The sequence below is a fragment of the Carettochelys insculpta genome, chromosome 4 (assembly GCF_033958435.1).
Source record: "Carettochelys insculpta isolate YL-2023 chromosome 4, ASM3395843v1, whole genome shotgun sequence".
Lineage (NCBI taxonomy): Eukaryota > Metazoa > Chordata > Testudines > Carettochelyidae > Carettochelys > Carettochelys insculpta.
The window spans coordinates 81,816,033-81,843,139 of record NC_134140.1 but is presented as its reverse complement, the minus strand read 5'-3'; the positions used below and the strand labels follow the sequence as shown (position 1 = coordinate 81,843,139).

At 44.0% G+C, this 27,107-nt stretch overlaps 1 protein-coding gene across 9 annotated transcripts in view; it reads left to right on the top strand.

The window, feature by feature from the left end:
* TRIM2 (tripartite motif containing 2) overlaps window positions 1–27,107 on the top strand; it is a 126,693-nt gene that overhangs the window by 59,558 nt on the left and 40,028 nt on the right. For 6 of the 9 annotated variants that reach the window (XM_074993159.1, XM_074993160.1, XM_074993163.1 and 3 more), the window contains 4 exons: window positions 6,727–6,905; window positions 9,446–9,683; window positions 20,216–20,367; window positions 21,550–21,730. In XM_074993159.1, coding sequence (XP_074849260.1) covers window positions 6,772–6,905; window positions 9,446–9,683; window positions 20,216–20,367; window positions 21,550–21,730 — 705 coding nt within the window. In that variant the 5' untranslated portion in view covers window positions 6,727–6,771. Of the gene's footprint in view, window positions 1–387; window positions 619–6,499; window positions 6,517–6,726; window positions 6,906–9,445; window positions 9,684–18,306; window positions 18,327–20,215; window positions 20,368–21,549; window positions 21,731–27,107 lie in introns of those variants that run through there. The other 3 variants (XM_074993161.1, XM_074993162.1, XM_074993164.1) reach the window with 3 other exon arrangements.

Here is a 27,107-nt window from a genome sequence, read left to right as displayed (position 1 = left end):
GCATATGTACTTCTTTGCTGCATTGGCAAATTAGATGCACAGTGGAAGCTGTCTCCTCCGGTTAATCCTGTAATAACATTCTAGTGACCAAATTCAATGGATCTGCCTGAGCCTTGAAACAGCTGATTGCTGATTAGGGAAAGGAGAAAAAAAAACCCAGCGAATCTTATTGCAGCTCTCTGCTGCATCCCTATCCCACAATCCCTTGCACAGTTTGCTGCAGTCTTTCAGCACAGGCTGAGTGAGAGAAAGCTATGCTAAATAAAGACTGATTGGTTTGAATCATGAAAGAGTCTCCCACTTGTTAACGACCCAGGGAAGAAAAAAAAATCCATGATGACTTCACTGGGCCTCTTCTTATTTCTTCCATTTTTCTTTCCACCTGTCCTCTCTGTGGAATGGAGCATAAGCACCTAGAGCAAAAAAAATATGCTGTGCCTCTAATGTTGACCGTGCTGTCAGGGATTCTTTCACAGCTTCATGCATGAGGCACTTAGAGTTGAAATATTAACAGAATAATGTTTTGCTCATTTGGATTACTGAGGAACTGCAGATCCATCTCTGAAAGGATTTTTATCTTCAGCACCACACTGATTAACTATTTCTCTACAAAGATGGGTAGGTCTGAAATGTTCAAGTTTAATCAATATGATATCCGCTGACTACTACTAGATACGTGTGTTCTGGCAATGTTTGTTCTTTATGATGCCACATGCTGTAGTAAATGAAGATACTTACTCTGTGTTTTAAACAGCAGCACCAGGCTGATTATGAGAGAGGGAAAGAAAGGAATGTTTTTACACAAGTGTATTAGGTTTCTGTAGGCTGCTGCTTAATTTTTGTTTGTATTTTGACCTTATGTGTTCTGAGACAGACTAATTTTAGAGCTGCTGTTGTAACTGGATTGAACTAATCATTTTATTCCTAGGCATGTAAGCAGGCACTGTTTCTGGTTGATGGAAGTTTATCCATCTCTACTGTTACCGCTGAAGCACCATTATTTAGATCCCCCATCCTCTCCTACAGAACTCAGTGCCTGACAGTTCCATTGCAAACGTTGCCATTGGAAACCTATACATTCATAATAGATAAATAGACCCTCTAGGTTCTGTACATCATTGATAAGAAGCTGATGAGGAAAATGATTTGGTTTGGTTGGATAGTCTTTCAGGCGGTGTAGTTGCAGTTCTGGCTGGGTGGAGTTCTTTGATAGCAGTGTCTGCAAGGAGGGAATGTTCTGGCCTTTTATGAAAATGAACTATGGAATTTGAGAAGGGATTTGATAATTTTTTAATTATTTGGTGGACAATACTTTAGAAGTTCATTAAATTCCTATTTGTAGATGCATAGAGGGAACAAATCATATATTTGTGATGTGAGAGTATCTAACCAGTACAACAATTTCCTGAGAGCTGTGATGGATGCTCCAACACTGGCAAGTTTTAAATCTGATGTTTTTCTAAACGATATGTCTAGAAAATATTTTGGGAAGATACATGGCCTGCATTGTATAGGAGGCCAGACAAGACAATCACAATGGAGGTTTCTGATCTTGGAATATATGCATCTGTTATAAGTCTAAAGGATGTTTTAAAAAGAAATGGTAAGAAAAAAATTTGTTCTCTAAAAACTGTGCATGTTTTTAGGATGAATCATTTAGAATGTCATTTAGGGAACCCTAATGAATTTTTTCTTTGTGAAATTCTAATAGTTCTTTTCCGTAAGGGTGGGGCAGCATGCTGACATTTCTTACTGAATTTGTGTTCCCTTTGTAAGGGGTGGGATGTTTTTAACGCAGAACAGGTATTTTTTCTTCTTTGTCCTTTAAAGTGAAAATTGATATGTTTCCAAGCAGAATGATAAAATAGACAATATAAATTTTCAGAGAATGTCATTTTTGAGCACTGGGTGAGAGCTCTTGTTTTTTAATTGTTTTAGCTAAAGTGTTCTGCATTTCCAAGATATCTCTCCTCTAAAATCAGAGTGAGGTTTTGATGTATTTTTTAAGTGATAGTCCACACACCTTGGCTTTACAGATCCTGAGAGAGAGCTATATCTGTTATATGTGGAGACTCCCAAGGTCTTACATTAACCACTGATGGCCATTCTTATTCCACCTGGTTGAGAAGTTAACTCTGAATGCCATTTATAGCCATGTTGGTCCCAGGATATTGCACAAGCTGGGTGAGGTAATATCTGTTATTGGACCAACTTCTGAAGGCGAAAGGGACAAGTTTTTGAGCCACACAGTGTTCTTCTCCAGCAGACCTGAAGGTATTGCCTCATCCAGCTGGTGTCCCTAACACCATTGACAGTGAGAGGAAAAGGCGCTTCCTTATGTTCTGTGAAACAAAGCAGTGTTCTGTTGCACCCAAATGTTAGCCAGTTAGCGCTTCTGCAGTTAGACTGTTTGGAAGTTTAACTTAAACAACATAAAGAGTTCAAGAAGATTTAGCTAAATGTGACCATCCAAAGAAGGTATTCTGTAACATTTTCCTTTTAAAAATTGCTGTTACTGTGACTAGATCCTTAATTAAAATAGCTCTGAAATATAGCTCACCCTATAAAATGCTGCTGCTGCCATAAATAAAATCTCTCTTCAACCCATTACTCGGAAGGTTATTTAGTACAGTCAGCTCTTAGTTAAAGAAGTAGTCCTTGATTATTCCTTTAGTAGTTAGTGGATAAAATCCCTCTCTAGTAAAACTCCATTGAGTTATATCTTGGGATGAATTTGACTCAGTGGGATACTTGCACAAGTAAGGATTGCAGGCTCAGACATTTAATCCCCAATTCCACAAACATGCATTAAACTAATGTATGGAACTATTGGTATGTGTAAAAGTTCAGGCATAAATGTTTGTAGGATTAAGGCCTACAACTGTAATTTGTTAATCTATTTAAGTCTTTTTATATGCCATGACAGGTGCTCACTATTTTTTATTTTTAAAAAGAAAGCTTGCATAGTGAAGCCATTCACATCTGTTTTGTTTCTTCAGAAATAACTTCTCAGTCTGTGTACTCCTTGATGAAATATCTTTTTTTTCCTAAAATCCACAGTCTTTGTCTCCTAAAAGAGTGTGTGTGTATTTACATAAACCAGACAACAGGATGAGAACTGTTCATGATACTTGACTTACAGTGAGATCAGTAACTTTAATTGGTCAGGATGAAGTTATACAGATGAATGGTCTTTGATGATAACTAAGTAAAGTTTCTGCATTCAGTTAAACATTTTAACTGAGTTTTAATGAGCCAAAATTCTCATTGAAATAATGACAGTTTTGCCCAGGTAATAACTGCAGAAATAGACTTGAAGAATAGTTTTGTTTTATTAATTTCATTCACTGTGTTAAATGCTCGTTTTGAAAGAAACATTAAATGACTGAACATGTTACTTGTTGTTCTTGACATGCACAGAAACCTTTATTCTATTCGTAACCTATTTTGTGTTTGGCTTGCAAAAACCTGGTGCTGTATCTAGTGCAGGCTGGCAGTATTTCTGCTTTTCTTTCTATGTTTAGATTTCAGGCTAGTACATACTGGGTCGAAGATGGAACTGTGAATTCCTGCTCAAATAAATTTCCTTAAAATCAAATCTTTGAAACGCCCCAATCCTCCCCGCCCAGTGAACTGATGCATACTAATGTCTGGCTAATGCTGTTTCCAATCTCACTTTCAGAAGCTAGTCAGTTTGGCTGCCTATTTTTAAGCCATTATTTTAACTTGCACTTTTAAGATGTAACATGGTCTCATAATCAGGAGTTTGTGTGAATATGCACATGTAGCTGCATGTATTACACCAGTTGTATCGGTCTAACTTATAGAATTAAGTGCGTTTATGCTGCTGTGAAGAAAACTGAGAAAGAACACTGATCACAATAAAGGTATTACTAGGGGGCTGCACACCCTGCTTGCTATACTTGCCACCTCCCCTCTTTTCCCAGGGAGTCAGGGAGCCACACAGCCAGCCCCAGCCCTCCTGGGACCTCCTCCTACCGTAGCTCCTCTCTCTGCCTCTACCCATCCCACCCTGGTGTGTCGCCACCCGGGAAGGCATGGGGGAGGTTGCTGTGAGTGGCTTTGGTGGGGCACTAAGGGAAGCAGGGCAGAACTGGGTCACCTCCGGCTGTGGGAGAGAGGAGGAGCTGGGAGCTGCCGCTGCCACCAGGCCATGGCAGGGAGGGAAGGTGCTGCTCAGAGCTTCAGCTACTGCTACTGACTCACCTCATCGTCAGGTTGGGCGGCAGGAAGTGGTTCCCCTGTCAGTAGTGGCAGCTAGAGCTTGGTCTGGTGGTGGCGGCTACTTCCCACTCCTGCCCTCCCAGGGCAGTCCGAGGGCGGGTGGCAGAGGAGGGAGGGTAGAGGGTAGAGGCCCCATGAGGGCTGGGGCTGCCTGCACCACTCCCTGACCTCACAGGAGGTCCAGGGTTGGCACTCGCCCTTGGCTGGGTGGTAGCACATGCTCCTAGCTGCTCCTCCTCCTCCCACGTGAGTCCCAGGGCTGTTGCCAAGGTGAGGGGACCAGGGTGGGGTGGAGGGAGGTGGAGGAAAGGAGAGGGAACAGCGGGTGGGGAAGCCATGGCCTGGTTGGGGAGCCACACAGCCCAGCCCTGGCCTTCCTGCCCTTCCCCACCTGGCTCTTCTCCCCACCTGCACCTCCTGGGTGGCAGACAGACTCATTTGTGTGGTTATGCCATTCTGTCACCCAGGAGGAAATTTATATTTTATTTATTTTTACACACACACACACACACACACACACACACACACACACACACACACACGTGTGTGTCTGTGTGCATGTGTGTATGTATACACACACACACGTGTATATATGTGGATATAAACAAATTATTAAATCCTATGCTATATTTTTGTTTCATATATGACCGTATTCAAAGAATGCTCTAGCCATTAATGCTAGAACTGAATAATAAAAACAAGAGAAACCAGAGACCAGTTTCACCTCAATATATATATACATGTTATATTTTATCTCTTTAATTCACAACTGGTTAACGTTTTAATAATGAATACTTTTATGACACTTTGTTCATTATGCAGTGATCCCTAGAGGATTCTCGCTTCCTAGAAAAACAAATACAGCCTGTCTATAGCCATCACTGCCATCCTAATTAATCACACACACAATAGAAAAACAAACCAGTAAAACATACTAATGCAGACTCAACTCAGAGAATGCTGGGTTCAGGTCTAGTAGGTTTATGTGTTTTGCCTTTGTAATAGTTGCTATACGTAATGCAGTCAATAGGATGCCAGACCTTACAATATTTACAAAATACCATGGACCAATCGATGTGGTTCTGAATTTGTGTGGCCATCATCACAGAGGAAATAGGCATCATTGATAAAACAAATAAATATCAAATGTATGAAAGAAACATTTCTTCAATAAGTTTGCCACCCTAAGAATATCTCTAGTGCAGAAACAGCGTTGGGTTTATTGATGAGAAGAACAATGAAGAATTGCTTCTGACCTCGTGCAACACTTCTTTCATACCTGCAGTGGTCACTTGTTTTACTAGCATTTCCTAATGCATTTTAGCATGTAATTTTCAGTTCCTTTTGTTTGCTGCTGCTGCTGCTGCTCTTTTCTTCCCCACATTCTCTTGTTTACTGTTATCTGCTTTATGTATATTGTCTGTCGTTTCTGTATTACTTCACTGGCCTTGAGACAGGTCTTTCTCCTCATGACCCAGTTTTGTAGCCGCTCTCCTAGAAAAGGTGGCTTTCCAACTGCTGCTTCTGACTCCTGTGTCCTGGGGAGTGAAAATTTGATGCTGTGTCAGCAGACTATGTAGTTCTCCCATTTTATGTGATATTTTTGCCATGGGAGGTATGAGCCAATGTCAGTCACAGAAATTTGGGCAATAACTACTTCTTTGGGTTTTTTTTTTTTGGGGGGGGCGTGGTGTGCAGGGGAAATGTTCCATTTCTTACAGCTATTCTCTAGCTATCCTTCCTGGATCTCCTTCTTGCCTCTCTGCCAACTGTCACTGGTGGCAGTTCGTGTCGTGGGCAGGATAACATGCTTATCTCTGCTATTTCGGGTTTCCTACATGTCTAGGCTTTTTCATTGAACCCTTTCATATAATATCTGATCACATTCTCCTTCACAGCAGTCAGTTGGTTCAGAAGATCACACTCCTTTCCCTTCTAGAAACCACCACATCTTTGGCGTTGTGAACGCTGGCAGAGAAACAGTATCAGGAAAATCCTTTTAAAACCTGCTTTGTGCTAAAGTCGTTTGGCTGGCTAGTGCAGTCCAAGCACCAACACTGTACAAACTGTGTTCCACACTCAAGAAAATGGGTATGTTTGTGGAGCACTGGCACAAGAAATGGATCTGAAGCAATCTTTAACAAGGGCCGTGTTCTAAAAGATCCTTACACCTACTTGAATCCTACAGTGTGGACGCATTGACAATGGCTTGAGCAGAAGCAGTCCTGTATCTTTTGCAATGCAGCTGCAGCATATTTCTCCCTCTGAGATGTAGGTTATTATGATTTAGGGTGACAGAAGTGGTTGACTGTTGCCAGGCTGTTGGGGGTGAGATGGCATTTTTAGGAGCTTGACTCTGTCGCTTTGATCTAAGTGGAAATATTGCCCCTAAATCAGGATGAAGTATATTGGTGAACTGAGTATTGAAATTGACATTTTAGGCTGATTTAACACTCTCCCTCTCTCCTTGTCTTCCCACAGTGTGCAGGGTAGAAGGGACCGAGACCCATATGTCAGTGGTCTAGGATGGCCAGTGAAGGCTCCAACATCCCAAGTCCTGTGGTGCGTCAGATTGACAAACAGTTTCTGATTTGCAGCATATGCCTGGAACGTTACAAGAACCCCAAAGTACTTCCCTGTCTGCACACTTTCTGTGAGAGGTAAGAGTTGTTTTTCCCATTTGATGGTTCACCCTTTTCTCTCACAAACCTACAATTACCTTTTAACTAACAATATACCTTCTGTCTGGCTGTATCATCTGGAAGCATGATTCTAAATTAAAGAGTAGGGAGGTGAACTGGCACTATTCATATTGGACAGAGAGCAGGAGACCCTAACAGAATATCCACAATCCCAGATTTTTATTTTTATAAATGATTTGCCCCTTTCCCCTTCTTTCACTCTACCATTCTCTTCTGGTTTTGCTCTGTTAAAAAGATCTATGACCAAACGTTGTTATTTCTCTCTAACTTCGGGTACACCTAATCTTCAAAGGCAGGTGTGTTCTTGGCTGGGGTTAACTAACCAGCATTGGTTAGCTTGAGTTGAAGTACTGGAGGAGACACAGCCATTTGTGTTAGCTCGGGTTAGTACAAATCTAGCTCACTGGTTGGAGCATTAGCCTGTTAAACCCCACGTTGCGAGTTCAATCCTTGAGAAGGCTATTTAGGGATTGGGGCAAGTAGACATTAGGGATGGTGCTTGAGTCCTGCCAAGAGGGCAGCAGACTGGACTACATGACCTCCCAAGGTGTATCTCCAGTTACATCAATAGCCAATATAGACAGCTGCCCCAGGACAAGGTGGGAGAGGAGCCCAGCTCCATGCCTCAGAAAGGGTGTGGCTAAGAGGAGAAGGGGCAGGGGAAAGAGCAGTCAGCTCTCAGAGCTCTTGTCCTGCACAGCCAGAGTAGTGCTGCCACACCACTTCAAAGGGACCCAGAGCTTCTGCTGCCAAGGAGCAGTGACAGTGGACTGGACTTCTGGGCCCAGAGGCAACCATCCTCTTTTCCCCCACCCCAGTGTCAGAGGACCTGTCTATAAGGCAGCCTTTAGCTCTCTAAATCAAGCTGAAATACCTGCACATGAAGGACTTCTGGTTAAAGAAAAAGAACTGTTCGTGAAGGAACCTTACGGAAGCTTCAGTGATACTGAGATCCTGACTCTCTATTTTTAATGGCTTTAATGCAATGTGGAGCTCTATTAAAAACCATGAAGTTTCTGGATTTACACCGCAATGAGAAGAGAATTTGGTGCATAGTATTTAAATCCATGGTCCCTTTTGTTCGCTCTTGTTCTACAATATATTGGGAGGGGAACGTCCTTTGTGTATAACAGTACTGAAGGGCCTCTGTTTCCGAGACTGCCATAGATTTTTAGAAGCCTCTCATTTATTCCACTCTAAATTAATCAATAAAGCTAACATAGGGAGTTACACCCAGCGGCACTGACAGTCACTGCAGTCCCTGGGGGCAAGGCAGGAGGGACCCCAGCTGCAGAGCCAAGGGCAGAAGGGGGGCAGGGCTTAGGGCAGCGAGGGGGAGTGGCAGCACAGTGCTCTGCAGCATGTCAACGAGGCCTAGAGCTGGAGCACCAGGCCCCTTTTGAAATGCTGGACTGGGGGCAATAGCTCCCTTTGCCCCTCCCCCACCAGCAGGCCTCCTTACTCCAATATAAAATATGGCGTGAGACCAGAATCAAGTCAAAAAATATTGATTTGCTACGTAGAGAAGTGATTATCCCATTCATAAATGACCCAGTTTTTAGAAATCCCATATTGCAATTAGCAATAATTATTTTATGGTTTAGGTAATAGCTTGGTATGTAAACATTAATTTTCCTTTGAAAAGAAATGTGAACGGGAGTCTGACTATTCTTTTCACTGTTCTAGTGATTGTCCCCAGTTCAGCTGGCAATATTTTAGAATGCTATTTTTCACCAAATTGTGAAGAGAGGAAAAAGTAAAGTCAATTTAAAAAAAATACAGGTTAGAGTCCTTGGTTTGGCCCAGGAGATTTAGCTTGTGGTAGACACTTATTTTACAAACAGAGTTGTTGGAGAATTAAAGTCAAGTTGTACTTCATGTGAACACGTAGTTCAGGGTGTTTAATTATCACTTTCTATCTAAATTTGCAGTGACTGCTAGCAGTAACATTGCAGTGTACTATTTTCTGTTTTATATGTGTGAAGAGCACAATGGTTTCTCTCAGGTCGTGGTTGCTTTCGACAGTGAACCAAATGAAGTGGATTAGGTCCTTTATAGAAGTTGTGTAGCATGAAATCCTGGCTTCATAGAAGTCAATGTCAAAGCTCCCATTGATTTTATAGGGAACAGGCTTTGGTTCTAAATTATTAAATTGAAAGATTAAAGGAGAAGATGTGTATGGAGAAGACATCATCTAACCAACAAGTACCAATTACAGAGGTACAAATATTTGATGAAAGAGCATATATTTGTCAGGTCAGATCCATCATATGTAGTCTCCTGCATTCTTTGTCTAGGATGTAGGGGTGGGTGGTAAGTTTTTAAAGAAGAAATTTCTTCCTGACTTTCGTGATCGTCAGCTTTCACCCCTGCTATGCACACAGCAGCTGTTGCTGGCTATCAATTGTTATTTCAAAAAAACAAAAATAAAAACAAAAATCCTTGTAAGAGACTTTGGGTCTTGGTGCTACTCTATTTTCCATCTTTCTTCACAATAGGTGTTTGCAGAATTACATTCCAGCCCACAGCTTAACCCTTTCTTGCCCCGTGTGCCGTCAGACCTCCATTCTGCCAGAGAAAGGGGTTTCTGCACTCCAGAACAACTTCTTTATCACTAACCTGATGGATGTCCTGCAGCGAACACCAGACAACAGCATTGAAGAGTCCTCCATCTTGGAGACTGTTACAGCTGTGGCTGCGGGAAGACCACTGTCGTGCCCCAACCATGATGGAAATGTAAGTGAAATGACTTCAGGTAGTGCATAATAAACTAATCACCCTGGCTTGTAATGGTAGTATTTTTTTCATATACCAGGGAACCACAGCAGTTCTCTCTTTGACACCATCTGAACAACAATAAAAACCTTGTTTTAAATTAACAGTACTAGCTCAGATGCCTATTCATTAATAGTTTGGGTTAAAGTATCTTATAATGTTCAGGATATTCTTTTCTTACTGCTCAGCTCACTTGCTATTGTCTCTGTACTGGTTTTATTTGCTTATATTTTAGAGCAGGGATCTGCAACTCTTGCCATGCATGCCAGGAATGGCACATAAGCCAATTTTCATCGGCTCGAGCGGTGGAGCTCAGCCCCCCAGCCCTACCTCCCCTCCATGCAGCTGAGAGCTTGCTCAAAGCCATGCTGTCTGTGGATTAACAAAAGAACAGCTAAAGTTACCAACCACCATCTAAACAATAAAGCTCTGCATCTTTATTTATTCGTTAATGAAGCTGTTGTAAGTAGGGCAATTAGTAACTTTAAAAAGTATCCCCAGCACTCAGACCATACATAGGGGTCAAAAGTCGGCACTTCACATCAGAAAGGTTGCTGACCCCCATTCTAGAGCATGGTAAAACACTGTCAGATTTACAAGACCTATTATGTTGTGTCTATGGTTCCTTCCTAATGTTTCCCTTCCCTTCTAGTGTTAAACCTTGTGCCTTTTAGTATCCTGGAGCAGAATTCTGCAGGTCTCTCACTCTTAGGCTGGGCCCTGGGATACAGTACCTAGCACACCGAGCCTCAGAGGTTTGTACAAAAGTGGCTTATTCTTAGCCATTCTGTTTTCTTCCTACTTATTTTTGATCACAGCACTCCATTTAAAAATCCTTTAGGAGTCGTTCTAGTAACCATGTCAACACAGAGTTTTCATACATAATATTACAGAGCAGCCCTGATTCAATCACAGTTTTACAATTTCCAAATGTTTCATTGTGCCTGGTGTGGAACATGAATGTACCAACTTTTTATCTTATGCAGCCTAAAAAGCAGACCCTGTTGCTTTTCATTGTTGTGCTATGTTTGTCATGTAAGCTAAGAAGTTTGTGCCAAAATCTCAAGGCAGTTTTTCTGAGAACTGTTTTATGTGACTCAGTTTTGGGAGTGATATAATAGAAATGGTAATTTTATCTGCTGGATGCTTGTGTTAGAGTAACAGTTGCCTGTTCTTCCATTAGTCATCTGCTTACTTGACCAAGATTTGGCTTGGAAAATAGACCTATTATGTACTTCAAATATGAAAAAGCAGACTTCAAAAAATGTACTGTATGTCTGTGTGTACTCTGGTTACTGATTGACCAAAGTTTCCATTCACAGTTCTTATTTTATACTTCAATGACAATCTCTCCAGCAAACTGAACAACATTTGCTATAGTTATAGTTTTGGTCACTATATTGGTTGTGAAATGTAGGAAACTTTAAAAACGAGATGTTAGCTGGCTTGCAATCAGTTATAATATTCTGTACTAGCTGATACATCTTTAGTTCTCTTGAGAGCTATTTTAGGTTGTGGTGAGAGTGGCCAGAAGGGGAGCTTATCAAATTTTGAAAATAGGTTAATTGTTTTGAAGGGCCAGTATTGCATGATCTCAGAGATATTTAGTCTTTAGTGATGGGTTATTGGGAGATTTGGGTTGGGAGAATACCTTCAGCCACTACCCCTTTGCAAAGAGATGACATAGCTGTGATATATCAGGGTACAACCTAGATTAGAGAGTAGGTGTATTACCCCTTTCCTGCAACCTTGAGGACCGTGCTGAAGTAGTTCCTATTTGAGGTGCTCACAAACAGCCTGCTGGCATGTGCGCCTCTCCCTGAGTCTCTGTGTGCAGCCTGCCAGCCACACCTGGATTAAACTCTGACTCTGACCAGTCTTGGTTATACTGCAGGCTGCTCTCACTCAACTTTAGCCTCAGATTCCCCACCACCACCAAAAAAATGTATGTTGCGTACTACCCAGCCAGATACAGTACAAATATGTTAAGACTACTGTTCCTTTAATACAAAGATGAAGCTAAACTGGGATGTCCAAGTGTGGTGCAGCGGTAAGAGATTGGCTAGCTGCCCTTCCCTTATCTGTGACCAGCATGAGCTCTTCCAGCAGAACACAAAGTGCTGTCTCATGACCTGACTGAGATGAATCCAGGATATTGGCTGTTTTTGTAACCCTCTCATTTAGCTGGGGTAAATGGAAGGGAAGTTGGGAGCCGAGCAGTATTTGCGAGATCTCTAGTATGGCATTATGGAAAGAATCTTCAGCACTGATTATTGTGTATGTCCAGATGTGTTTCAATTTCTGCTCTAAAATGAGGTGTGGACAATCTTTGTTCGTAGGTCAGATTTCCAGACTCCACTGTCTCTGCCACCCCCCCCCCCCCCAAAAAGGCATCATTCTTATTTCACAGACTTGACTTATTTGACTTAAATCCTTGTACTCCAGGTGGAACATAGGTCATCTACAAGTTTCCTCCATTTCTCTCTGTCTCAGGACAAAACTTCTATCTGACCCCAGGAGTACCCCAGTTGTTGTCTATTTCACAGAGCTTCTCATTTATTCATTGTCCAGTGGTAACAGCTAGAACCTATGAAAACTGATAAGGACTGCTATGAAGAGTCTCCTCTAGGCAAGCTGAGAATGAATGGAGTGAGTCTGTGACAGTAGGTGCTGATAAGGACACCGAAAGTGCATTTGACAGCCTTAGAGAAACATGCTGAGGGCTGAATGTGAAATTTGAGAGAATATGGGACTTTGGGCAAGGGGGAAGGCGAAGAGACTTGAGAAAACATTTTTATGTATCTGTGTTACAGTTGGATGAAAGGTCAATCGCTTCTATATTTATAGAATCAGAGCACTAGAATTAGAAGGGACCTCAAGAGGTCATCGAGTCCAGTCCCCTGCCCTCAAAGCCACATCAAGCATTGTCTAGATCATCCATTAATCCTTCTCTTGCTGCTGTTCGTTACCTTTTCCCATAGGCTATCATCACACAGCAAAGTTATTTTGAGATAACAGCTGTTATTTCAAAATAACTTTGCGAGCATCTACACTGCATATGCTATTTTGAAATAAATTTGAAAAAGTGCGTATGTTATTTCAAATTTCGTAAACCTTATTGCAGGAGGAATAATGTCTATTTTGAAATAAAATAGGAAGAAGCATTCTTTTGAAGATGGAGTTTATTTTCAAAAGAGCCCTGTCTACACTGCTTTTTTTCTTTTGAAAGACTCTTATGAAGAGATTATGCAAATGAAGCACGAGATATGTAAATTGGCACCTCATTTGCATTTTCAGTTTCTCTCATTTACATTTTATTTTGAAAGAGGAGTGCAAGTGTAGGCACAGCCTTTGTTTGTGGTTGTTTTATTTTAAAATAAGCTATTTCAGAATGTCTATTCCGGAATGGCTTATTTAAAAATAACACTGATATGTAGACATAGCCTTATAGTTTGGGTATTGCTTTGCATGACATACCATTGGCTATGTCTACACTACAGAGATCTTTCAAAAGAAGCTCTTCAGGAAGATCTCTTCCAAAAGAGCTTCTTTCGAAGGAGTGCATCCACATGCATAAAAATGGATTCAAGAGCGATCTGCTCTTTCAAAAGAGAGCATCCACACAGCCCCTACTCTTTCAGAAAAACAGGCCAGAGCTCGAAAACAAATACTGTTCTTTTGAAAGAAGGGCCTTGTGAAGAATTTACACATTTTCTTTAGAAAGAAGGTTTCAAAAGGGGCCGCTCTTCCTGAAACAGGAAAGGAGGAGTGATTTCGAAAGGAACACCACATTCTTTCGATTTACTTTTGAAAGAATGCTTTTTATGTGTAGACGCTCCATGGGCTCTTTTGAAAGAGCCCCTTTCTTTTGAAAAATCTTTCAAAAGAACTTGCTCATGTAGACACAGCCATTGTGTTTTTATTATGAAGTGTGTGTGGGGAAAATACATTTGATGCATTATCTGTAAGTATTACCAGACTTCGTATTAGTTTGGAAATTAACTATTTTATGGAAATGATTTGTTTCATTAGTCTAGTGATGCCAGATTAAGTTCATAAAAATCTCCTTGACTAAAATGAGATAAACACTCGTCTGTGGGAGGGAGGTCGTACCTTTTTCATTGGCTTGGTGATTGATTTTTAGCTTAAACTTCTTTTGTTCGTATAAATGGTGTGATCTCTGTGCTTGTGTGCCACTTAAGCTAACTCCCCTCATTTTGCTAACTTATTTATATCCCTCTCTTCATTTTTAAACAAATCCCTTGAGGTGACATCTTTGTCATATGTGCCCCTGTAATAAGAGAAGCTTAGTGTTATATGTCAGAGGCTATTTCCTGTGTTTGAACTATGAACAGGTGCATTCTTAAACTTTTCTTTAAAATTAGGATGATAGGTCACATATACCGTACAACTTTTAAACTTGAATGCCTGAGGTTTGACTCCTACATCATATTTAGACACTGAGATAAGAGTGGCTTTATTTCAAAGGGGTTTAGCAGCTGCAACTCAACTTCAGCTGAGCATAGGAGTCAAACTTTGCACACCAAGGTTTGAAGATTTTTGGTGTAGGATCGTAGAAGTTAGAATCGTGAGAGAATTTTTAGAACCATCGAATTCATCCTCTTGCAACAGCAACATATAGTCCTATGCTAGAGAATATTTCAGGTGTTAAACTGATACTACATTTTCTGTTCAAGTAGAAGGCCAAAAGGAAGTGACTTATCAAGTGCCTGTTTAGAACAAGAATTTATTGTAAGTTTGTGTGGGTGCTATTTGCTACTGTATTATCCTCTTTAAAAATCCACATACCCCTTGATGCTCACAAAAAGTGACTTTAGTGTAATATTAAAGTCCTTGTCATTCCACCCTCTGTTGTACTTCTCATCTTGTCACTCATTCGTGCATTTCATTAGACCTATCATTTCCATTTTCATGCACAAACCATGTTCAGAGTGTTGCTGAGGCCAAACAAATCATAGCGTACATCCGGGCCCACACTCTAATGAAGAATGTAAATAGCTGGCATCCTTTCTGAGAGGTAAGAGCTTTCTGTCTCATGGGGAGCATTTAAAATGCTAGCTGACCTTTAACATAGCTCGAGAGACACACAATATTGGGAATCCGACACTTTTATCTGTCTGTTTGAATTGACATGTAAGTGGTTTTGGTGTAATGTGTGTATGTTGTGTGCTACTCAAACTGCAGTGTAGCTTTGTAAATCTTTTAAAAATATTTAAAGCTTTGCCTGCTGCATTTGTAGTAATTGGTGAATGTTGGTCAGACAAAAGTCAGTACTGCTAGGTTTGCATGACGTGTTGCTGCTTTAATTCAACGGAAGAGCAAGATCAATTAATGAAAAAAATTAAACACAATACAACTTTTGGTTATTTTAATATAAATGTGGAGAAGTGAAGTTTTTGATTGTCTTTTTTCATAAAACAGATGTAAAGGGGCAGAAGATCTGGGAGCCTGGGATAAGTGCCATCTGACTGTAAGAATTTATTTCTTCAGGAGGACTCATAATGGAGCATACAGATTAACATGTTGCTATAATTTTTAAATGATGGCAGTCAGCATAATCCTACACTTAAAAGCAGCTCACTGTGTGACTGGATAGCTTTAAGATGAAATCGATGGTTGGCTCTTTCAAAATGAATAAGCATTGGTCTCATTACAGCCAGTGGTAAAATTCCCTCATTGAGTTCAGCAAAAGCAATGGCGATTGCTGTAGAATACCCAACCCTATAAGACTGAGATGATCTCCTGCACCTGGAAAGCAGGTATTCAATCTCATGTTTTCTCAATATCAATGCAAAAGTGTTTAGAACGCAAAGTTGTCATCAGCAAAAATTCTCAAGTGGTGTCCTTCAGAAAACAAAAGTCAAATAGGACTAAAAAGAACTAAATGTTAAGATTATTGGCAGGTTAGCAAATCTGGGGAAATGAGCTTATATGAGTAGGAGTGACTTTAAACTAAGCCTAAATTGCACCAAAAGTAATTTTTAACTTTGATTTGCAATGTAACTTGTGAGATTGTCTCATATCAGAATGAAAGATGTTTCAACGAAAACATTTTAAAATGTATCTGAGGCAAAGGAATTGCTCTTTGAGGAATATTTACAGTAAACTCTGTTTTAATTGGCATTCTATCAACTAAAATTTGCGAATTTTAGATACGTTTCATATAAGCACAGTACATGTATAATGAAAGTTATAATAAATACAGTATTGTTTTAAGTTAAAGATAAGTAAATTTTAATTACCTTTTCCATAAGTACGTTATAGTGAAAGTAAATAGAAATACAGTACTCCAGTCCCTTGAGGTACACAAGGGTTCTGTTCCATGCAGCCCTTGCGTATCTTGAATTTTGCGTAAGTTGGGGAGAGATGGGGGATGGGTTGGGGCCCTGGGAGGGGGCAGAGGGGTTAAGCCTGGGGTGGATTCAGGCTGCAGGGGGGGATGGGAGGGCTCAGATGAGTCGGGGCAGGCAGGGGGTTGGACCTGAACAGCAAGAGTTTGGGGTGGGGGTTGAGCCGAGCCGGGGGTTGGAATTGGAGGCTGTGGTGGGTGTGGGAGTTGGAGCTGGAGTCCTGCATGTGTGCATGGTGGGGGGTGGGGGCCCCACATGCAGGTTGAAGGCAGAGCCTCACATCCCAGGGTTGCAGGGGATGAGCTGGGGCTGCAGGGGGCTGGGGGGTGTTGAACAGCGTGAACCAGGGCTGGGGGTGGGTTGAACTGGCAGGGGAGTTAGAGCCTCTGCGCATGCTGCTGGAGCCCCAAGTGTGGGGGAGACATGAGCTGGGACTGTGGGAGGGAAGGGTTGAGCCAGGCAGGGGGGTTGAACAGGAGGTGCACTGGGGTGGGATGATTTAATTCGGGGACTGAGAGCCCTGCGCAGTGTGCCGGGGGCTGAGAGCTGGAGCCCTGCGTGTGGGTTAAAGCTGGAGCCCTGTGCGCACTGACCCAGCTGCGTGGCGGCGGGTTGAGCTGGGACCATAAAGGGGCTGGGACCCAAGCATGTGGGGGCAGGGGTTGGAGCCAGGTCTGTGGAAGTTGGAGGGCAGCCCCAGTGTGCTGCTGGATCCCCTGCTGGTGGGAGGTGAGCTGGGAATGCTGGGTCCATGGGGCTGTCAGAGATGGGGGGCTTGAGTCAGTGGGAGAGGTTAAAGGGGGTGAATCAAGATGGCTGTCAAGCGGCACCACTCTGGGAAGCATGGGAAAGGGGGTTTTAGCCCGCCTGACTGCCCACAAGGTGAAAGCCTTCCCCCTACCTTCCCAGAGAAGTGCCTAGTGATGCTCTGTGAAGGCAGGGGGACAGGGGTCTTAGGCAGGCAGCTAGGCAGGTTGTGTGAATGTGAAGCCTCCTAAAGAGAGGCTTACTGTATGAATTGGGGGTCAAACGCATAAGAGCGGGGTTGTATATGCTGGATTCGTGTACTCTGAGACCTTACTGTCTAAGTTTACAGTGTACAATGCTACTGTTGCTGGTAAATAAAGTACTCTGCATACATTTTTGTTGGCTTCTTAATATCTAATCTTGTTTTTCTTTAGTGTTATGTATGGCTAGATATACCTCTCTGTTATCCAGAATATTTAAATATCCAGCAACCTCCCAGTCCTGGGGTGCTGGACATGAAAGAGTTTACTCTGTGTGTATGTGTGTGCATGCATGCACGTACGCATGTGGGCGGGCGTGCGCACGCGCACACACACACACGCGCACGTGCACACATTTCTCTCTAGAATGCAGCCCCTCTTGCTATTCAGGTTTTATCCAATTCTTTGGTATTGGAACAAGGAGAAAGAAGACTACACAGGACTGATCTTTTTTTTCCTGTTTGTCAGCAAGAGGTCTTTGGACAAACCAAACCGTCTGCTGAATTGTTCAAGTTGTAGTTTTAGATGTGTGTTGCAGTTAACATACTAGAATGTATCCTACTGTATTCAGAAAGGGATATGTCAGTTAGTGAAGTAAAAATACGTATTTTAATCATTGTATCTGACAAAAGTATTAAGTCACCGAGTTTATAAAGGCTCAAATATCGTACAGTCAAAGAGCTAAGAAACAGAAGGCTGACATCTTGACAGTAGGGTAGAATATGGGAAAGAAAATGAACTCCAGGACCATATGGTGAAAACTTTCAAATTGGCTGGATTATTTTTGTTCTGTTAATTTCACTATCATTTATAACCATGAATGCCTCCAAGATTTGTCAAGCTTTGAAATCTGGAGTTATATTTTCTGGGACTTAATCCTACTGTCATCCTGAGATTGAACCTCTTGTTGATGATTGATTAGCAATAAACTGACAGATCTCACTGCATGAAGCACCATCATGATTCAAAAGGCCTCATCCTGTGAGGTGCTGAGCACTCTGAATTCTCAGTGAATTGAATAGGGGCTGACAATGCTCACCACCTTTCATGTTTGCTTGATTAGGTCTTAAGTTCTACATATTTTCTTCCTGATGCTTTTTTCTCCAATTGCTCTTTTGTCTTCTCTTTTCTGTGAAATAGTTTCCATGAGCTCTCAACAAATAACTAAACCCTTGCCATCTGTGTTGCCCACATCTTGGAGTTGGAGTAAAGAGGATACAATTGGTGTAAGTGATGGAGAAGCTTAGAGGAAAATACTGATTAATTCTTTTACCTGGATAAAACTCTTCTCTCTTTTACCTCACTAATTCTCAGGATCATCGTAGTCTTGCCAGTTACTTTGTATGGCTCCTATAGGAATTTTTTGGCTCTTACGATGATAGTAGACATGCTTTTCCACACTCAAACTTCTTTGTGTCAACATGCTCAGTACAGATGGCTCTGTTTAAGATTACAGATTGCCAAAAAACATGAGCCTAATTATATGTGAAGCTGACACTATGTTTGGAATTCTAGAGCAGTGGTTCTCAACTTTTTCAGTCACAGGGCACACTTCAATGAGACACAGTTCCACAGCACACCCACTTTTTTCAGCTGAATTTATTGCTCGTAAACATGACACTTATTTACATTTACTGTGGCTAAAATCTTACTAGAGAGGTTTGCAGCATAGTGCATACAATAAACTTAACAAGGATCAAATGCATTGTTTCAAATCTACCACAGACTACACCGTGTTAGACAGTGAGCAGACACATTTTCAAAATCTGCTCAATGCCATGCTAAGGATGTTGAGTAAATGAGTAACCACAGAAAGTAGGCTCCCTTCCCTGCCAGGCCATTGGAGCCAGGACAGGACACAGCATTTAAACCATGTTGCAGCTTCAACGGGTTCCCGCCCTCCCTGGCTCCCCCTTGCCACAGCAGGAAGTGGGGGCAGGCTCCCTGTCAGCTCATTTGGGCTGGGAAGCAGCATTACAGCTGCCACCTAGCATGAACAGGGTCCTGCAGGGCAGCATTTTCCCTCACGGTACCTCTGCAAACAGCCACCACAGGGGGAGAGGGGAAAATTGACCAACTCCATGCCAGCTGGGACTCAGGGAGCCTTGCTCTGCAAAGAGCCACAGTGAGGGGAAATTGACAGAATTTCAGGGCACACTTGGATGGTTATGGTGGTACACAAGCATGCCACAGCACACTGGTTGAAAACCCACTGTTGTAGACCATGCTGCCAGCTTCTCTGTTTAACATACATTCTACGAGTTTCTTTATATTCGTTAATAAACCTGACACTCCTCGTAGTTTTCTAGCTGGAAAAACGCGTAATACCATACTCACTCTTTCTGTGTAAGTGTACTGGTTCAACTAACCTATGGATTTTAAATATGTGTTCCTTGTCCTTTGAATATGTGCAGCTTCTGGCACATAGCCTATCAAAGGTAACTATCAGTTTGGTCTCTAAATAGAGTGCAAACAGCAAACTGTATTACAGGTTGAAATATTTTCTTTCCCTTTTTAAATGTAGATTGTTACTTGTAGATTGCCCATGTAAGATTATAATGATTTTAGGGGATGGGAAATGGGAGATGGAGCTTTTCCCCTTTTGGTTATTGGCTCAGATGTGACTCAGGTCAGTAGCACATAAAGATCGTATTTGGTGATCTCAATCTTTAGTTCCTGGCAGTCTTAGAAGAAAGGCTGTGGATGAATTAGTACCAAGACTTAAGTGACCTGATTTTCAGTGGTGGTTCATTCCATAGCTGAATTGAGACACATTGCTATCTATTGTTACGGTGTTGGGAGAATACTTTTTCAGGCTAGTCTGCTATTTTACTGGCATTTAGTTTCCAGGGCTAACTGATTTGATGTTACTTAACTAAGTTTATTTAAGCAATTATGTTTACTTGTTTGAAATAGTCAATGGAAGCGTCAGTTTTTATGGAGTGTCACAGATTTTAAAACAACCATTTTCTTATGCTTTATATGCTTTGAGCCAGGCTATAGTCTCAGGATTTGGCTAATATATTCAGAATATCCTCCCTGTAATCCAAGAAGTGCTGCAAATGATGCTGTTGCGGCAGTGTTAAATTTAGACCTGCACTCTCTCTTGCACCAGGTGATGGAATTTTACTGCCAGTCTTGTGAGACAGCCATGTGCCAGGAATGTACAGAGGGAGAACATGCAGAACACCCCACTGTACCGCTCAAGGATGTGGTGGAACAGCACAAGGCTTCACTACAGGTCCAGCTGGATGCTGTCAACAAAAGGTACACTGGTTATTCTGGCTCTGTCTTGACTTACTGCTGTGCATTAGGTCACTGGTGTTGCTATTAGTAAAACAACTGCCTAAATCAGTTCACGCTGCTCCTTGTGGAACTGTCAGATCATCCAGTGTAGACCCCTGACTTTTCCTGTGTGATGTGGTTTTGAATAATATTTTTGAATACGTAATATTTTAACAATTTTTTAATGAATTTGGTCATCATGAAGGTGAGGGGCCAAATGCTTTGCATTTTTCTAGGTCGAGAGTAGACAGCTGCTATCCACGTTTCTATGTAAAGATGTGAACATTGCCCTCTCTATTCCAGTCCTGGATTCCTCAAAGAGGGATGAAGCATGGCATTCCTGCTCAGTTGTGTGGCGTGTGACTCTTTTAGTTGAATGAAGATTATAAGAAGGAGGGGAAAAAACTTTTAAAAGTCACAGTTCTTAGTTAAGAGGGAAAGAGTCTGAGTTTTATGGGTAGCTCACTGGCCTGGGACTCAGGAGAACTGGGTTCAGTTCCCAGCATAACCACAAAGTTCCTATATTACATTGGGGAACTGTGTGTTAGTTCTCCACCTGTAAAATGGGGGCAATACATTTCTGCTTCAGAGATGTGGTTGTAAGAATAAAATTGATCAGTGTCTGTGATGCACTCCATTACTACACAGAAGAGGATCGAAAAAATACCTAGATGTCTTCTCCGTAGTAGTGGCTGGGTGGTGTTTATGCACCTAAGAGATGCATAGCCTCCAAGGAAAGTGCATAGAAGTCTGAAGAGAAATATTTGACGTGTGTATATATATATAGACAAAACACATGGATGACATATATTAGAACTTTTTGGGAAAGAGTGAAAGCTGTGGGACGGTTCCCATAACTCACCCCAACAGAAGTGTGAATTAAGGACAGAGAGCCAAAGTCCTCCCTTGTGGAATTCCATCAGTTTCAACGCAGTTCCAACAGAGAAGGTTTTGGCTGTAGTGTGTCATTCGGGCATTATCAAACTTTTAACCTTCTTAAAACAAAGCCAAACTGCTATACAGTAATAAAAGGAGTAGAGTTCTGTTCCCAAAAAACACTGCCTTTAAAAACCACATGCAAATGTGATTGTTTCATCACAGTATTGTAGGGACAAGATAATGTTTTTTGAGATACCAATCTTTGTAATTTATTTCCCCCCACAGACTTCCAGAGATAGATTCTGCACTTCACTTCATATCTGAAATCATACGCCAGTTGGCCAACCAAAAGGCTAGCATTGTAGATGACATTCATTCCACTTTTGATGAACTACAGAAGACTTTAAATGTGCGAAAGAGTGTGTTGCTTATGGAACTGGAAGTGAATTATGGCCTTAAACACAAAGTAAGAGATGCGTTCTCTCCCCAGTGAAATGTTATTGGCTTAATAATACAGTTGGTGCAACAGGGGTACGAAGGCAAGAGGGCACACTGGAAGAAGTGCAGGAGACACTGGAGATGGTTGAACTAGGTTGCCAGTTTATTCTTAAGTGTCTGGCAGTAGCCAGCAGGTAAAAGTATGGTCTGCAGATAATTCCGTGATCATTTCAATATGTATCCAGGGGTTTCCCTCAGCCTATCCCCTGCTGGAACCTTCTCTCTTTCTTCCCCCCCTCCTTCCACCCACTGATGGTTAAAGTAGGATCTAAAAGAAGTGGGAGGTTGTCTTCCTGCTGGTCCGGTCATAAAAGCCGCAACACCCACCTCCCACATCCATTTTTGCTCTTAACAAATACCTTCTTTAACTCCTTTTCCGATCTATGTATCTGACCACTCTATCCTTTTCCTATGGAGTGGTACTCCATCATATGTTCTGTGTTCATTCCCAGCTAGCCCTCTCCCAGAATCCCCTGTGAGGAAGACGAACCATTGAGTAGCCTAGGTTGCCCATTGCTGAGCTAAACAATGACCACATCACTTAACGTGCAATGCAGGCATTATATCTGATATCACATTTTCTTTAGTTTAGAAAATTCCCATGAACCATTTATTAACATACTGTCCTTTAAAGGTACACTTTAATGATCTTTCAGATCATTTTAGATTTTACAAAATCTGGACTGTTTTTTGCATAGGCAAATGCCAGAAGAAATGTTCTGATGAAATTTACTGAAAACAGTAACTAGAAATAGTTTACTTTAAAATGACTAATGCTTCCTTGCAGTGTTTCAAACCCAAATATTCCAGCATCCTATTAATGTACAGTATGACTTTCAAAAATTATGTATATATTGTAAATAAAAGTTAATTGACCAGTATGTTACAGTTATCTAAACTGACTGTCATGGGCATGTGTTTTTAAAGATCTTTGATGTATGTTATTAATACGAGTTACGGTTAGGCTGAAAGTTTTCCTTCTGTGTCATGGCAGAAGACAAATGTTTGGAACAGAATGATTTTAAGCTATAGATACAAATTGGTTTTCTCCATAGTTGTGATTTGTTCCTGTTCAGCTATTGCAGCCTCAAGAGGCTCCTAGTTGATAGGGACTGATCATTAGCTATAGTATAGCTTAGCATGTCCTAAAATAAAGAATAGGAAGCAAAATGTATGGAATTTAGTGGATAAACAATTTTTAGTAAAGAATTGTTGCAAAATGCTTTATAATTACATTGCTGCCAGTTCATGTCACTAGCAAATATTCCTGAATTTTGTCCAGTGGGTGGGGAATAGCAGTAAACAATGTAAAATTCCTTGTAAGCATTTTAAAGTGAAGTTAAAAGTTAATGGTATATGCCAATAATTTATATGTAATTTCTTTTTAAATGGTATATTAAAGTCAGACAAGTTTGAAATTTAAATTTGGTATAAAATTTGTAAATGTAGACATGCACTTTGCTGGTAAACAAATTACCTTAATTCTGCCCCTTAAGTGAGGCCACCCTGCTGCACTCCCATGTTTGTAGTTGAAATATCAAAAATATGCACAATTTTTTCTTACATTTTTTCTATATGTCAGAAGGTTCAACTTCTTGTATTTGAGTAAATCCCTGGATTTTTTTAGGGTGTCATAATTCAGGATTACTTTTCCAATTCATTTCAAATTTGTAAATATATGTAATAATATTTCTACCCTTGTTCCAGACTTGACTTACCAATTCTGAGGTTGATATGACTGTAGATTTTTAGAACAAGGGCTAAAATTGAGTTTATAATGTTCACTTTATTGCAGCCTTAACTATGAAGTTTCTACCTTTTTTAAAATCTACCAAAATTTCAAACTACTTTCTCTGCCCTACACTAATAACTCTTCCCACTATCCTATTAACCCGCATCTTCCTGGCTGCTGTGAAAAGTGTGGAATAGATTTCCATTCCCTGTTTCCTGACAGGGCAGTGGGGCCAATAGCCACCATTGACCCTGGGGAAAGGTGGGAGGGGAGCCCGGCTGTGTGCCTTTGGAAGGGGTGGGGTCAAGGGCAGAAGGGTCAGGGCTTAGGGCAGTCAGTCATCCCTTAGTGCTGCTCCATGTGGAGCAGTAGAGCAGCACTGCCATTATGTTTCAAAGGGCCCCAGAGCTCTGGCTGCGGCCGCAATGCCTAGCCATGATGCAACTGTTCCCTTTGCCCTGCCACTGTTTGTGGCCCTGTAATAGGGAGACTCTCTTTCCTTTCCCCTTTCTTTTGGGTGAGGGACGTTCTTTCTACTTAGCCATTCTGAGAGCTTCCTGTAACCACGCTTCCCATCTGACAGAGGAGAGGGGTCTCCAGGGCTGTTTCCCCCCACTGTAAATGTGGGAGAAGAGGAACCCTCTGAGGCAACTTCCTGCAATCTCCCATATAAACAGGACAATGCCTGTGATTCCAAAGTACCTCTGTGTGCCGAGCTCATTGCTTAACAATGACATGGCCAATCTGTGACTGTTCTCAGGCAGAAGCCGCGTCTACACGTGCCGGCTACTTCTCAGTAGCAGCACCAACTTCGAAATAGCGCCCGCCACATCTACACGTGGTGAGCGCTATTTCGAAGTTGACATCGACGTAAGGCGGCGAGACGTCGAAGTCGCTATCCTCATGAGGAGATGGGAATAGCGCCCTACTTCGACGTTGAACGTCGAAGTAGGGCACGTGTAGCCGATCTGCGTCCCGCAACATCGAAATAGAGGGGTCCGCCATGGCGGCCATCAGCTGAAGGGTTGAGAGACACTCTCTCCAGCCCCTGAGCTCTATGGTCACCGCGTGCAGCGGCCCCTTAAAGCTCCCCACCCCCTGCCTTCCTGTGCAGGAAGCTGAGAGAGCATGCAGGCGGCAGCACAGCCACGCGGCCTGCCTGCACGCCTCCCTGCAGCCCAGAGACACGCTCCCCTGCAACGATGGTCGCCCGCCAGCCCCCCAAGCGCCCCCAGGGCACCCCCCCTCAAGGGGAGCCAGGGCTCCCAGGCTGGCAGCCAGCCAGGGAAGAGGCAGCGGGGCCCCTCGTGGACGGAGGCCGAGCTCCGGGACCTGCTGGGGCTCTGGAGTGAGGAGGAGGTGCTCCAGGTAATGGGGAGCAAGAGGCGGAATGTGGATGCATTCGCTCGGCTGGCCGAGGGCCTGGCCGCCCGGGGTCACCCTGCCCGCACTCCTGACCACATCAGGAGTAAGGTCAAGGAGCTGCGGCAGGGTTACGCCCGGGCCCAGGATGCGGCCAGCCGATCTGAGGCCGCCCCCGTCACTTGCCCCTTTTACAGGGAGTTCAGGGAAATCCTGGGCCCCCGGCACACCTCCTCCCCGCCAGCCACTCTTGACACCTCGGCCGACGAGCCCCAGCAGGCCCCGGAGGTGGAGTCCACCCCGGAGGCAAGCCCCCCCACCCCAGGGGCCCCCCCAGGAGCCCACCCCTGGGATGCCGAAAGAGGAGGAGGAGGGGGAATCCTCCTCCAGCGACGGGGGGCTCCGGATCGCCATCCTGTCCCGGAGCTCCAGCAGGGCGTCCGCCCAGAGGGTGTCCCCTGACCATGGGAGCAGACCATCAGGTATGTACCCCCCCCGGTGCACACCCCCGGGGTTGAGGGGCGGGGGCAACAGACATGACCAGGGCCCTCCACATGCCCAGATGACCATGGCCCCAAGGACAGCAGTGGCATGTCCCTCAGAAGAGTGCATCAGCCCCTGCCCTCCCAGCAGGACAGTGCCATGCCCCATCCCTGGGGATGGGGGGAGTGGAACCTCGGGTCCCCTGGGGGGAGGGGGTGGGACACCCATCATCATCATCAGCATCTCCAGGGGATGGGGATGGGGAACCAGCAGCAGAGGGGTTGGGGGACAAGGGCCACGGCTCGGGGCCCACACTAACAGCTGTCTCCACTCTTCTTCCCCCTCTGTGTTCCACAACTGCACCATCGGAGGGACCGGAGAGCGCCGGCGAGGTGTCAGTGGTCCCGGAGAGCCCACCGGGGCCATCACTGCAGGCCAGCCCCACGGCGGAGCACCGACCAGCCCCAGGGTGGGGACGACGGCGGACCCAGCACCACGCCCGGACGGCGATGGACCCCCAGCTGCTGGAGATCCTCCGGCGGCAGCTGGAGGTCTCGGAGCAGCGCCTGCGGGTGGACGAGCGGTGCCTCCATCTGCAGGACCGGGCGCTGGCTTGGCGCCAGGAGGCATGGGGGGCCTTTATGCACATGTTTGAGTGCATCGCGGACTACCTGGCCCCCCATGCCGCGTCGGCCGCCGCTCTGCCCGCCCTGCCTGCTCCATCCGCCGCTCCACCCGCCGCTCCACCCACTGTCCCACCACTGTCCGCCACCGAGGGGCCTTCCGCCGAGGGGGACCTGGGGCCTGCTGACACCCGCTGGCCATATATGCCGGTTCGCCCGGCCCCCAGCCAGCCCCAGCCAGGGCTGAGGCTGAGGCGAGAGTCGTGCCCGCCAACCCCCAGCGCTGGACATTAGGGGGTGCGGGGCCCAGGACGTGGTCCCCCCGTCCCCCTTTGTACATATCCCCTTTTACTTGTGTTTTGTATATAGTTTGTATTAGACCCCTGTTATTTTATGATACCTGCCCCCCCATGTAAATAGTTCTCCCCTTCCTTGTGTTCCACTGTTTTATGGTTATCCATATAATATTTATATTTGTAGTAATAATATAATAATAAGAATTCACCGTTCTGTGGTTTCACGAATAACAGGTCTATTTTTATTTGCAAGAAAAGTGTGTGGGGGGTGTGCTCTTGGGTGCTTTGTGGTGTGGGCGTAGGGGCAGGGAGTGTTGTGGAGGATGGGGGGGTGCAGTGGGGGGCCTGCCAGCATTCACCCCGCGGCCAGGTCGAAATGGGCCCGCAGGGCCTCCCAGACCCAGATCCCCTCGGGGTCCACCTGGCAACTGGGGGCAGCAGGTGGCTGCACGTCAGCCCTGCCAGCCTCCACAGCCCAGCCCTGAAAGAATGCCTCCCCCTTGCTCTCCACCAGGTTGTGGAGGCGCTGCACGCGCCCACAATCTGGGGGATGTTGGTGGGGCCCGCATCAAGGCGGGTGAGGAGACACCTCCAGCGCCCTTGAGGCGGCCAAATGTGCGCTCAACCACCTGGCGCGCATGGTTCAGGCGCATGTTGAAGCGCTCCTGGCTGGCTGACAGATGGCCCGTGTAAGGGTGGATGAGCCAGGGCCGGAGGAGGTACGCTGCATCTGTGACGACGCAGAGGGGCATGATGGTGTCCCCCACAGGGATCTCCCACTGGGGGATGTAGGTCCCCGCCTCCAGCCAGTGGCACAGGCCCGAATTCCAGAATACCCGGGTATCAGGG